General features: G+C 45.8%; 1 protein-coding gene across 3 annotated transcripts in view; it reads left to right on the plus strand.

The window, feature by feature from the left end:
* Window positions 1-13,945, plus strand: part of zmp:0000001114 (suppressor of tumorigenicity 14 protein homolog) — a 31,448-nt gene extending 17,503 nt beyond the window's left edge. For all 3 annotated transcript variants that reach the window (XM_036942656.1, XM_036942653.1, XM_036942652.1), the window contains 13 exons: window positions 486-717; window positions 2,509-2,648; window positions 2,763-2,866; window positions 3,363-3,472; window positions 3,633-3,763; window positions 4,374-4,478; window positions 5,462-5,569; window positions 5,909-6,022; window positions 6,423-6,542; window positions 7,097-7,277; window positions 9,247-9,515; window positions 11,870-12,006; window positions 12,193-13,945. In XM_036942656.1, coding sequence (XP_036798551.1) covers window positions 486-717; window positions 2,509-2,648; window positions 2,763-2,866; window positions 3,363-3,472; window positions 3,633-3,763; window positions 4,374-4,478; window positions 5,462-5,569; window positions 5,909-6,022; window positions 6,423-6,542; window positions 7,097-7,277; window positions 9,247-9,515; window positions 11,870-12,006; window positions 12,193-12,354 — 1,913 coding nt within the window. In that variant the 3' untranslated portion in view covers window positions 12,355-13,945. The remainder of the gene's footprint in view (window positions 1-485; window positions 718-2,508; window positions 2,649-2,762; window positions 2,867-3,362; window positions 3,473-3,632; window positions 3,764-4,373; window positions 4,479-5,461; window positions 5,570-5,908; window positions 6,023-6,422; window positions 6,543-7,096; window positions 7,278-9,246; window positions 9,516-11,869; window positions 12,007-12,192) is intronic.
* Window positions 13,946-14,220: the final 275 nt, after the last annotated feature.

Genomic DNA, 14,220 nt, shown 5'->3' on the forward strand with positions numbered 1-14,220 from the left:
TTCTGTGACGAATGCCTGCCCCTCGTGATACATGCTGCTGCTCTATTCATGAAGAGATTGAGAGCCCTGGCTATATAGTACATGAGTGGACTACTGAATAAAAATGGATGTTGGCCTATTTCACTCGTCTTTTTTTACCCTCTGTGTTGAGGCGTAATCCTCAAACGATTTTGCGCATGTTACATTTAATTTCAGATGAGAGTTGATAGTTGACATTGCATCAACAGATGACACTGGATGATGAACAGTGTAGTAGATGTGGTATAAGATGTGTACATTTCTCCTCACCATGATATGACATTTTGAGCTCTTTTTTCCACTAAGTTATCTGCCTTGGCGTTTGCACTTTTGGGACTAGAGTCTAAAGTTCTTCCTTAGCATGTGAGCTGACCAGGGAAAACCCACAGCCTTGTTGGGCTACTGTACCTGTATGTCTGTACATCTACTAATGTAATCTGTTATGCTGTTCATTTCCTGCCCGTCAGATTACGAGTGTTTCTTCCGGTTGGAGGCTAACACTTTAGCTCAGAGCTTCCAGTCTCCAGGCTTTCCAGATCAGTACCCGGCCCAGTCCCGCTGCCAGTGGCAGATCAGAGCCCCGGAACAGAACGCCATCTCAGTCCGCTTCTCCCACTTTCACATAGAGGACGACTGCTCCGATGACTTTGTGTCCATATATGACTCCCTCAGCCCGGATGAGTCCCAGGCCATCACTCAGTGAGTGCTCTCACAACCACTACTGTGATGATGATGATGATAGATGAATAATATGAATAATGCATAGATTTTTTATTAGTGCATTTCATGGAGCCAAATACTCTAGTACAGGGATGGTGAGAGAGGCTGAATCAGGCCAATGTTTGTCATAAGGAAATCTGTGACAAACTCCGTCTTAATATCAGCAGTGATACACAGACAAGTGAATTCAATTGTAAGATTGCAAATTTGTGTGAGACATATTGGCTTTGTGCAATCGAAGGTGGTTACCTGGTGTCTAGGCTAAGTGTAATTGATAGGTTGTTGTGCTGCGAGAATGCGGGTTTGTTTCCAATCGATAAGGTTATGTTAACAGTGGGGGAAAAGGAAGCAGGAAGTCAACTTCAAACTTGCTTTCCTTTATCACAATAAATAATATAGTCTTCATCCTACCAAGATACATAGACAGGTTAAACAATGATTTTTAAGCAAAGTGAAATATGGATTGTGTGTGTCATTCAGTGGGTGAATGGACAGGACAAAAGATTTAAGTGCCTTTGAACGGGGTATGGTAGTTGGTGCCAGGGGCACTGGGTTTGACTGTGTCAAGAACTGCAACGCTGCTGGGTTTTTCACGTTCAACAGTTTCTTGTGTGTATCAAGAATGGCCCACCACCCAAAGAACATCCAGTCAACTTGACACGACTGTGGGAAGCATTGGAGTCAACATGGGCCAACATCAATATTAGGATGGTGTTCATAATGTTTTGTACACTCAGTGTATCCCACTTGTTTACAACCTTGTATTAATTTAGGGTCGAACCAAGACATGCATACTACCAGTACCAACATATGCTTACTTAATGAGGAAAGAAAGTACAAGTGTGTCATGTAGTTTTCCAGGATTCCCAGGAACATCACTTTGTATTTGGCTAAGGTCCCCAGTGGGAATAGAAAAACGTGGGAGAAAACGGCCGTTTTGAAGTGTAGCGAATGCTGTGGACTTCATTCCCAATACATCATTGGTGATTTTAGCCACTTGTTGGGATCCTGGTGCATTTAGCCCAGCACGTCGTCTTTCATTGTTAACATTGGGGACCTTCAGTGAGATTGAGTTGGCTCAGAAGGACCTCTCTTTTCCAATCTACCAGGGGTGCCACCCAGCAGCCATGCTGCTGTGTGTAATTGTGGTTGGTTGTTTGTTGTGGACTCTGTGGGCGTCCGTCTCTCTCGCTCTCTCTCTCTCTCTCTCTCCCCCACTGTGGCAACCTGAGTGCAAATCAGTGGGGGCTACACTGCAGGCAATTTCAAGTTCCAAACCCTTCGCCCAACAAATGCGGGTAGCCAGGCGCTGCATGAGATTTTTATATTGCTGCTCAGCCTATCAGATTTATCCAAGGTGACACCAGGTTTGAGGGCCTTAATACAATAGTTTCTAATGGCATTACCCTGCTGCAGGTAGATGTAGTGCTGCTCTTGCAGCGTTTCGCTAAAATACCTGTTTGACTTTGAAATGCTGTGTGTGTCTGAGCGGGCAGGCTCAGGCTTTTTGATGTGTGGGTGCTCAACAGTTATTTAGACATTTCAAATGTATTTAATGGGCTTCTTTGGGTTTCTGATTTAATGTGTTTTATTAACAGTGAACTATGTCACTCTAACAACACAGTGTAGATGGTATACTGATGGTTTATGCCTTTCATTCCTGCACCACATTCTGTCAGTGAATGAACTGAAGTCTCACACCTTGACCAGTGTTGCCCAGCCCTGACATTGATTGACATCTCAATTTCCTGTATGAATTGCCTCCTATAGCAAGTGTGGTCAGAGGCCTCCCAGCAATCCCCTGGAGGTGGTGTCGTCCAGTAACATCATGCTCATCAACCTCATCACCGACAGCGCTGTCCAGAGGCCCGGCTTCAGTGCAGAGTACTCAATCATCCCCCTAACAACATGTAAGATAACATCACACAGTCATCCCCTTACCAAGATGTACAACGACAATACCAGTCAAACAGTCCATATTTCACTAAGTTAAGATGATGAACACTCTAATGACCCCATTTTAGCCAAAAGTTGTGGAGGAGTCCTGAGTGATGCTCAGGGGAACTTCAGCTCTCCCCATTACCCCAGCTTCTATCCCCCAGCACTGGACTGCAAGTGGACCATCGAGGTTGGTGATCCTGCATCATAGCCCCTTCTGTTACCCCCCTCTCTCTGCTACCTCTCTATTTACCCCTTCGCTCTCTGGTCCCTCTCTCTTGTCCCCTCTTTCCTGCACCATCCATAGCTCTGTATGAGGGGAATGCTGAGGCTGCAGAATGTCAGCCAGGCTGTTCAGTACCTCTTCCATCTTCATATGTCCTATTGCAGCAGCAGTCCTTAAGGTTTTGTGTCTTGGGGGAGGAGGTGGGTTAGGTGTTCTCTCACAGTTATTGTAGTTTGAGTTCCAATTCCCTACACCTCCCACTTGGTCCCATTCCCCTTGTGGATTACAAATCATCGAATTGGTGTAAGCAGGCTTGAGGGACCACTAAATTTTGTACACCATTTATTTAGAAACTATGAGGAGGAAGGAACAAGTGCGTACCTCTAAGGAGCAGGGCAGAGGGGAAAAGTGGTGGCATTTTCCAACTCTTAAGACTCACATGAACACAACCCTGTCTCAGGTCCCTGCAGGGAAGCAGGTACGTGTGAAGTTCACCATGTTCCGTATGAAGGAGCCGAGAGTGGACGTCAGGGTGTGTCACAAAGACTACATAGAGGTCATGGGCACCAAGTAAGAATTGTCCTCTACTTACTGGAGCTCTATAGAACAGTATGACTTTATTCATTATCACAGGATAAAGGAAATGTGTCCTCTGCTTTAAACCATCACATTCCATTGACATAGAATGTCAGTATTTCCACTCAAATAAATGTTGTGTGCTTTGTTTCAGGTACTGTGGGGAGATGTCTTCGCTGGCCCTTACCAGTACCACCAGCTCTCTGGCTGTGATGTTCCACTCTGATGAGTCCTTCACAGACAAAGGCTTCCAGGCTCAGTACAACGCATACGATCCTTCCAACCGTGAGTGGTTTCTCTCTGGTGTTTATATATGACTCTGGATTGTATGAAACGTCCTATGAAGGTGTTACCATTTTATGGTGCTGTTTTCAACCTCCTCTTAATCTCCATGGCAACTGATATGGGAGTGGTGGTGCTATTCAAGTGAAAGTTGCTATATGACAGAGTAATCGTCACTAAAACAACTGAACAAGTGCCCCAAACCCAGTGGCACACTGACTGACACTCAGCCAGAGACGGTTCAATGATGGAGGTTTACAGACTGCAGCTCTGACATCACAGGTCCACCAATCACCAAGAGAGTGTGTTCATTGTCTGTTTTATCAGTCAGGAGCACTTCTAGTCTCTGTCTGTCCCCTCCACTCCCCTCGTCCCCTCTACCCTCTGTAGTGCTGCTCTTTCAGAGTTTGGGCCATAATGGATTTCTAATTGCTTTGATCAATAGGTACGAGCAGATTGCAACAAGACGGATGGGCCGGAAATACACTGTCATTCCCTCACACGCCTTCTGTCATTCGCTCTCTCTCATCGCTCACTCTCATTCGCCTCTTCCCCCTGTCTCCCTCTCTCCCTCCTTCCTTCCTCATTCCCTCCATTCTGTTACTGTGTGCAGCTTGCCCCAACCAGTTTGCCTGTGGCTCTGGGTTCTGTATCAAGAAGGAGCTGCATTGTGATGGCTGGAATGACTGTGGGGACATGAGTGATGAAATGAACTGCAGTAAGTAGATTCTGGCCTTGCTTGGCCTCACCCCTACCTCACTCCCCTCCCTCTTTTTCCCTCACTTCGCGTTCACCTTCAACCCTCCCTCACTGCCCCTTCAACTCTTCCTCACTGCCCCTTCCTCACTGCCCCTTCAACCCTCCCTCACTGCCCCTTCAACCCTCCCTCACTGCCCCTTCAACCCTCCCTCACTGCCCCTTCAACCCTCCCTCACTGCCCCTTCAACCCTTCCTCACTGCCCCTTCAACCCTTCCTCACTGCCCCTTCAACCCTCCCTCACTGCCCCTTCAACCCTCCCTCACTGCCCCTTCAACCCTCCCTCACTGCCCCTTCAACCCTCCCTCACTTCCCCTTCAACCCTCCCTCACTGCCCCTTCAACCCTCCCTCACTGCCCCTACAACCCTCCCTCACTGCCCCTACAACCCTCCCTCACTGCCCCTTCAACCCTCCCTCACTGCCCCTTCAACCCTCCCTCACTGCCCCTTCAACCCTCCCTCACTGCCCCTTCAACCCTCCCTCACTGCCCCTTCAACCCTCCCTCACTGCCCCTTCAACCCTCCCTCACTGCCCCTTCAACCCTCCCTCACTTCCCCTTCAACCCTCCCTCACTGCCCCTTCAACCCTTCCTCACTGCCCCTTCAACCCTTCCTCACTGCCCCTTCAACCCTCCCTCACTGCCCCTTCAACCCTCCCTCACTGCCCCTACAACCCTCCCTCACTTCCCCTTCAACCCTCCCTCACTGCCCCTTCAACCCTCCCTCACTGCCCCTTCAACCCTTCCTCACTGCCCCTTCAACCCTTCCTCACTGCCCCTTCAACCTTCCCTCACCTCCCCTTCAACTCTCCCTCACTGCCCCTTCAACCCTTCCTCACTGCCCCTTCAACCCTCCCTTCACATACTTCTCACAATCCTGTGTGTGTGCATGTCTGTGTGATAGAAGCCTCTGACACACTGGACATTTCCTCTTGCTGTTTTCAGAATGTGAAAAGGACCAGTTTGCCTGTGACAATGGGATGTGCAAGCCCAAGTACTGGGTGTGCGACCGTGTCAATGACTGCGGTGACGAGAGTGATGAGAAGCACTGCAGTGAGTAGCCTCCTAGTCGGCCAGACCCTCTCTATCTATGTAATGCCAGTCTGCGGGCTATATCGGTACCGCTAATGCCATGCTAATTGTGCTAACATTAAAGGCACTAATCGGTGGACACTGGCTCCTAGCTCGGATGTGTGTGGTCATTACTTTATCAGTAATGTGGCTTGTTGGAAGCCTTGCCCAATTTGCTCAGCCTCCGTCTAGACTCTTAATCATGTATAATGCATTCAGCCTTTTAAAACACAGAGCAGGGGAGAGATGGAGGGAGAGCAAGCATCCAGTCTGACCACATCAGTAAAAATGTCTGTTTCTCTCTCCTCACCCCTTTCCCAGGCTGTGCTAAGAATGAGTGGAGGTGTGGCGACGGGACCTGTTTGCCTCAGGATGTGGTGTGTGACACTAAGATGGACTGTGTAGACGGGAGTGACGAGGCTTCCTGTACCGTCTGTAAGTCAACACACACCAGACTCACTCATTACGTGACAGGACACACCTCTCTTTTGACATACATTAGCTATGTTTATGCTACTGCACACACTTTTCCTCACATTAAAAGCCTGTCACTCCTTTTCAATCTCAGTTTTGTGGATAAAGTGGGATGTTAGACTAGACCATCTCAATCAATACAGCCAGTCAATGTAAACCACGGCACCATCACTGTGTATGGTGCACTGCATTCTAATGCCTGACTGATTGGAGTGTCTTTTTCATCAAACCTGGCCTAGCACTGAAATAGGTTTATGAAAAATGGGATTGTTTTTTAATATCAGAAATGTGTTGTCTTATGATCTCTTCATGGGTTTTGACTTTTTATTTTACATTTTTATCCACGTCTCTCTCTGTGCAGCTCCTGGTATCTGCTCTGACTTCAGCTTTAAGTGTAAGAACGAGGCGTGTGTGAACAAGGTGAACGCTGAGTGTGACCGGGTCAAAGACTGCACCGACGAATCAGATGAGGAGGGCTGCGGTAAGACAAGACAACCCAGCAGCAAGCTCTTTCATTCCTCCTCCTCATTTACGTCTTCACTCGTTTCCTATTCTCTGGGCGTCTCTCTCTGTCTTTGTAAAAACATCCATGAGTTAGCATGTACTTCTAGAACTCCTGTTTGATGCAAAAACCTCGACTAGCACATGAAACCAGTGGTAAATGTATCATTGTCACTCCTAACAGTGAGCTACAGGACAGCAGAGTAGTGAGGCTGGGATAACGTATGACTGGCTACTTGTCTACAGAGCACCAAACAAGCTGGAGGGCCTCCATCCAGCACTTTTATTTATTTCATTCTTCTTTGGAGAACTATTGACATCTGTGTGAATATTTTTGTGTTTTTCCTTTCCTACAAGCCTCGGGGTCTGGCAGTGTTTTTTTGATAAGCAAATGTCGGTACCTTATTATAATTTCAACGAGCCGTGCGGTTCAGCGCCAAGGCTGCGGTGTCAAGTTGAAGTTATTTTCTCCTTCTCTTCTCTCTGTTCATTAACGCTCGTCTCACTCTTCCTCTCCCACATACCTTCCAATAGACTGTGGCATCCGGCCATACAAGCTTAACCGTATTGTGGGCGGGGAGAATGCGCAGCTGGGGGAGTGGCCCTGGCAGGTGAGCCTGCACTTCCAGACCCGTGGGCATGTGTGTGGCGCGTCAATCATCTCCAACCGCTGGCTCCTGTCTGCCGCCCACTGCTTCAAGACCATCAGCCCTGAGTGAGTTCCACATACACAACACTGCTCTTCCTTCCTTACTCTTCCTTCCTTACTCTTCCTTCCTTACTCTTCCTTCCTTACTCTTCCTTCCTTACTCTTCCTTCCTTACTCTTCCTTCCTTACTCTTCCTTCCTTACTCTTCCTTCCTTACTCTTCCTTCCTTCCTTCCTTACTCTTCCTTCCTTCCTTCCTTACTCTTCCTTCCTTCCTCCCTGCTCTTCCTTCCTTACTCTTCCTTCCTTCCTCCCTGCTCCTCCTTCCTTCCTCCCTGCTCCTCCTTCCTTCCTCTCTGCTCCTCCTTCCTTCCTCCCTGCTCCTCCTTCCTTCCTCCCTGCTCCTCCTTCCTTCCTCCCTGCTCCTCCTTCCTTCCTCCCTGCTCTTCCGTCCTTACTCTTCCTTCCTTCCTCTCTGCTCCTCCTTCCTTCCTCCCTGCTCCTCCTTCCTTCCTCCCTGCTCCTCCTTCCTTCCTCCCTGCTCTTCCCTCCTTACTTTTCCTTCCTTCCTCCCTGCTCCTCCTTTCTTCCTCTCTGCTCCTCCTGCCTCTCTGCAGGTTGTCCTTCCTATTGTTTCAAATGTCCTCCCTTCATCCCTCCCTCTGCCTCGCTTTTGTTCTCTATGCCTCTTTTTTGGGTTTGTCTATCCCGTCATGCCTGTGGGTAGTTTATGGCTTCTTTACTGTACTGAAGCTTCTTTCAAGATCTCCAGCCCTGTGTACATGGCACCCCTCACACCTCTTCTGGTTTCTGATTCACAGACAGATCGTCCCATCTCTGCTTCTGAAGCCACTGATATCTCGCTCCTCCTTCTACTCTTTTTAATTTTTTTCACCTTTCCCATGCTCGGGGTAGTTTATGGCCACTCTGCTGTCTTTCATCTACTTCACTGAGTTAACTTAGTTTGTTGGTGCCCCATTCTCGTTATTATTATTATTCCTTATTGCAGAGGACATCGTTTTAGGGATCCTGTTTGTTCATTTAATACTAAGGGGCTCTTCAATCTGTAAAGCTGAAGAGTTCCAGGTTCCACAATAGAAATGTAAAGGTATTGAGCCAACATTTGCAGCGTTTACCATGAATGCGTTCTCCACTAAAGTGGAAACATTGCCTTTACATTTCAATCACGCTGTAAAGCTGAATTTCCTCAATGCGGTTTGAACAGAGCCCTACGAGTATGATGGGTAAACGGTGCTTTACACAACACAGGAGTTTTGATCCACAGCACAAGGACTGAGAAATTACCCCTTGATTATACTGTTTAGAAGAGATGCTTCAGGGCCAGCCACATTTACATCAAAGCAGCTTTATAGTGTGTATATACTGTGTGTAATTAGCTGGGCTGCCAGTAGGTGGAGCACTATCCCAGCACTAGAATGTGATCCAGCACTGCTGTGCTGGGATGGATGTGGTCTTTTCCATTTCGAGCCAGCCACTGTAGGGGATGATGTAGCTGTGCACTGCGGCAGTTTCATGAACAGTACAGAGATTTACAGAGCTCTGCTGCTAGCATTGGTTCCTCTCACAATCACACAGTCAGCTTGGAAGAGAAACGGCTTCCTTTGTGTTTACAGACAGCATTCTCTTATGCTGTGGAGAGGCTCTATAGGAGTAGCTCAAGCTCATATCCTATAGCAGCAGTAGGCAATCTTAGACTCAATCTTACATGGCCGATTCAATCAATTGAGTCTTTATTAAAGACTAATTAGTTCATTATTTGAATTAGGTGTGTTGCTGCTTTGGCCGGAGCAAAAGCCTGCCCCCACACTGGCCCCTTTCAGATAAGACTGCCAGCCCTTGGCCCTGTAGGCTTGTTAACATGCCCACAATCAATTCTATCCACTCCTGTACTTTGTAAAAAAAAAAACACTTTCAAGTGAAATTTCAAAGGCAGAGAGGCCAGCAGAATAACTGAATAATGTTAACATCCCATGCTCTCTTTCTCTCACTCTCACACACACACACACCGCCTCTAGAAACCACGTGGCCTCCAACTGGCAGACGTACAGTGGCATGCAGGACCAGTATAAGCAGGATAATGTTCAGAGAAGCTCGGTGAAGAACATTATCACCCACCCAGACTACAACCAGATGACCTATGACTACGACATCGCCCTGCTGGAGCTGAGCCAGCCGCTGGAGTTCACCAACACCATCCACCCCATCTGCCTACCCGCACGCTCCCACCTCTTCCCTGCTGGCATGTCCTGTTGGGTTACAGGCTGGGGCACTCTCCGCGAAGGAGGTGGGCGATCATATAGTTACACTGTTGTTCTTATAGACCTAGGTCATATACAATACATATGTTGAATAGTTCCAAATGCTAATGTTGCAATTGATTTAGTGCATGGGGTCAAAGTTGACATACATTTACTTCTATTTTATGTTACAGAACTGGGTCATACTAGGGATGGTCATTTGAAATGTTTTTACTGTTAAGAGTACTCTCATTATTCTTTTTTTTGTACTAGAGTATTCAAGTTAAAAAAGTATATTAGAACACACTTGAGGAAAATATGTGCACGTTTATCTACATGCCAACAGCGTGCAAAAACGCCTAATTTATCATAACCTTCACAGATAACATGTTCTATATAGCCTAGTATATTCAGTCAATAAAAAAACAAGTGCCATTTTAGAATCATTAATTTGAAACCATAATGAGCTGTATTACCTGCTCCGCTCTGGCTTCGCCTAGCAGTGGCAAAATGTAAAAGAGAAAACGCATAAGGAAATAATCTTACTGCGTTTTCTAAACGCAGATCTACATGCTCGGCATCAGACTGCTTCAGTTGTACTTCTTCACTCTGAGAATTCACCAACTGGCATTCTATCAGCAGACAGCACTCTGACTGATTTGTAGCTACTTTTCTCGTAGCTTCCTTTTCTCTGGTAAAATGCAAGATGAACTTCAAATAAAACATTTGATTAAGAAATGGAGCTGATAAACCACACTAGAAATGTATATGATGGCAATGCATCACTTTTGCAAAAAATGATCTTACTCATTGGAAGCTCATTTAATTCTGTGGCTGCTAGCCGAATAGTGTTGCACTTCGCATGTCATCTGATGAAAATGAAGCTATTTCCTGATGAATGTGTTGTGCAAATGTATTTTCTGTGAAGGATATAGTTGCTCAACCCTGATCACTCCATTGAAGAAAAAACACGACTTCCAACATAAAAACGCAGGTGAAAGGGTTTAAACTCCACCACCTATCCCGGTGTTCGGCCTAAGTAATCCACATCTTTGCCCACTCGAGCAATACTGACAAGACGGAGATACCAGACACGTTGACATAAAACTGGTAAAAATGATTAATAAACCACAACTTAAACATCACCGCGTAGTTTGTGACCTCTCAAAACAACGTCTCCATTACAAGAAGGAGAATGGTATGCCGGACTAATACATTGAATTAACAGAAATGACCGTTACCAAACATTCTAGATTAATGGGGAAATTGCAATGATTAACAGGAGCCTACATTTACTGCTGGTGGTACTTTTGAGATCTAGCGGGGAGTTCATAAACTTTCACAAACAATTCACACCATGAAAACAATGATTGAGCACAAATTGTCGGGAGAGTGTACATGGAGAGAGATGCACACTACCGCCAATCTCTGGTTAAAGATCGATTTTTGACATCCATTCGAGTACTCAATTACTCATGCCCATCCCTAGTTCATACATGTTGAATACTTGATTTAGTATTAAGGGTCTCATTTAGACCAGCACTACTGTTCTCATACGGCAGACTTGGGTCAAATACTGTGCATTAGGTCAAGTATTTCCATATGCTCGAGCTGCACTTGATTTCGTTTGAAAGGAAAGGAGCCAAGAGACAGTGGGATAGTTCAAGAAAGTGCTGAATCAGCTCACCTCACATACTAACCATTTGGCATAGTATTTGACTCCGTCAGGTGTGTTATATAACTCCTCTGTGAGAGGTGTGTGTGTGTGTGTGTGTGTGTCTGTGTATATAATTACACACGCACATCTTATCTCTTTCTTCTTGGCATTCTGCGCTTCCCTCATCTTGACATTCGTTGTGCTTTCTCTCCATCCCTCCCTCTTCATCCCTCTCTCATCTCTCCCATCATGGTGTCTTTCCCTTCATCGCCATGGCATCCTTCTCTTCCCTTCATCCCTCTCTCCTCCTGACGTCCGTCTTCCCTCACCCGCTCCCCATTTTCATTCTCAACCCTCATCTCTCCCATTCATGACATCCCGCTCTGTCTCCCTTCATCTCTCATGACGTCCCTGTCTTCTGTCACCCCGTTCCCATTCCTTCTCCCTCATCTTTCATCCTAATATTTTCCTCATCTCTCTCATCATGTCATTCCTCTTGTTCCCTTCATCTCTCCCACATCTTTTTCCTATCATCCCTCTTCCATTACAACTTCCTCCACACCCATATTTCATACCAGACCTCCTCCCTCTCTCTCCCTCTTTCTCTTGAGGGATCTCTTAACTGCCCATTAGTCAACCCAAAGCCAACTCATTAGCACCTGGGTTGTAGGCAGTAGCTAGTGGACATGAAGGACGTCTCCTGCTAGTTATAACCACGTGTCCTCTCTTTCTTGTGGCGGTCAGGTGCCATAGCACGGCTGCTGCAGAAGGCAGAGGTGAAGATCATTAACGACACGGTGTGTAACGTGGTCACAGAGGGTCAGGTCACATCCAGGATGCTCTGCTCCGGCTTCCTGTCTGGAGGGGTTGACGCCTGTCAGGTGGGAGGGATACGCATGGCAGGCTACATTATCACTCTACATACTACACACACACACACACACAATACAAAAACTTGCAATTATAAACAGAAACATATGGCATACACCTACGTCTTAAAACACTCCTAAACACGTTTCCTTTGTGCCCAATGTAATGTTTCTGTCCTCTGTTGCTCTCATCACTAGGGAGACTCGGGGGGTCCCCTGGTGTGCTTCGAGGAAAGTGGGATGTGGTTCCAGGCAGGCATCGTGAGCTGGGGTGAGGGCTGCGCTCGTCGGAACAAGCCCGGCGTCTACTCGCGTGTCACCAAGCTGAGAGACTGGATCCGCAAGAAAACGGGGGTTTGATGATGATGGAACATGGGGGAGGGGGAGGAACAGCGGGTAGACAGTTTGGGGGTCTGACAGAACAAGACAAAAAAATAAGGAATATGGAACATTGAGTCTGTTTGAGGACGAGTCCCCCCATGATGACCAGAGCTATCCATCCATCTAGCCAGCCTCAACCAGAGTCCGACACCCACTGAGGGCCTGCATGGGGCTAGCTACTGCTCAGATGAATGATTTCAAATGGGTTTTGGATTAGATTTTTCAATGTTTTTATGCTGTACTGATGCAACCCTGGTTCTCAAAGGCTCCGAGAAGCAGCAAGACTCCTGCACCTCCATCAATCATGTCATGTTCCACTGGTTTGATTAATATTCTCCCAGTGTAAATAATGGAAGATGCATATTTTGAAGATGCACTTTCTTTTTAAGTGGTACAGTATTTGCCAAATCTCCGCCATTGCTATGATGTGAGATCACATCTTCTGTTAGACAGACAGACATACCAAATGAACTGAGGGAATTAGAATTGGAACAGAAGTAGAATAGTTGGTTGTATTTTTACAATGTTTTTCTTTACCAGCTGTTTTCACCTGCCAATTTTCACTTAAAGTGCCTTGACAAGAACATGGAATGTTTTATAAGTCAGTGTGATACCGGTGATATTAGTAATTCCACATTTTGTTACAGCCTGAATTAAAAATGGATTAAATATAAACTAAAATCACCCATCTATATACAATAACCCATGATGACAATGTGAAAACCTATTTTTAGAAATGTTGGTACAGAAATATCTCATTTACATATGTATATTCACACCACTGAGAAAATTCATGTTATAATCACCTTCGGTAGGGATTACAACTGCGAGTCTTTCTTGGTAAGTCCCTAATGAGGTTTCCACATCTGTATTGTACAATATTTGCACATTATTCTTTTCAAAATTCTTCAAGCTCTTTCAAGTTGGTTGTTGATCATTACTGGACAGCCATTTTCAAGTCTTGCCATAGGTTTTCAAGTCTATTTTAATTTAAAACTGTCACTAAGCCACTCAGGAATATTCAATGTCATCTTGGTAAGCTACTCCAGTGTATATTTGGTCTTGGGTTTTAGGTTATTGTCCTGCTGAAAGGTGAATTTGTCTCCCAGTGTCTGTATGAAAGCAGACTGAAGCAGGTTATCCTCTAGGATTTTGACTGTGCTTAGCTCTCTTCCATTTTGCCCACCCCCCCCCCCCCCCCCTCACCAAAAAGAACTCTCAAGCTCTATCCAAATGACAAGCATACCCATGATGCATGGAAATATGAAGTGTTACTCAGTGTTGTTGGATTTGCCCCAAACATAACTCTTTGTATTCGGGATATACACTGCCGTTCAAAAGTTTTGGGTCACTTAGAAATTTCCTTGTTTTTTAAAGAAAAGCAATTTTTTTTTGTCCATTTTAAAATGGCATCAAATTGATCAGAAACACAGTAGACATTGTTAATGTTGTAAATTACTATTGAAGTTGGAAAGGCAGATTTTTTTTTATAGCCAGCATCCATGAGTCGCCTCTTCACTGTTAACGTTTAGACTGGTGTCTTGCGGGTACTATTAAATTAAGCTGCCAGTTGAGGACTTGTGAGGTGTTTTTCTCAAACTAGACACTAATGTACTTGTCCTCTTGCTCAGTTGTGCACCAGGGCCTCCTACTCTTTCTATTCTGGTTAGATCCAGTTTGCGCAGTTCTGTGAAGGGAGTAGTACACAGCATTGCACGAGATCTTCAGTTTCTTGACAATTTCTCGCATGGAATAGCCTTCATTCCAGAACAAGAATCGACTGGCGCGTTTCAGAAGAAAGTTATTTGTTTCTGGCTATTCTGAGCCTGTAATCGAACCCACAAA

The sequence above is a fragment of the Oncorhynchus mykiss genome, chromosome 2 (genome assembly GCF_013265735.2).
Source record: "Oncorhynchus mykiss isolate Arlee chromosome 2, USDA_OmykA_1.1, whole genome shotgun sequence".
NCBI lineage: Eukaryota > Metazoa > Chordata > Actinopteri > Salmoniformes > Salmonidae > Oncorhynchus > Oncorhynchus mykiss.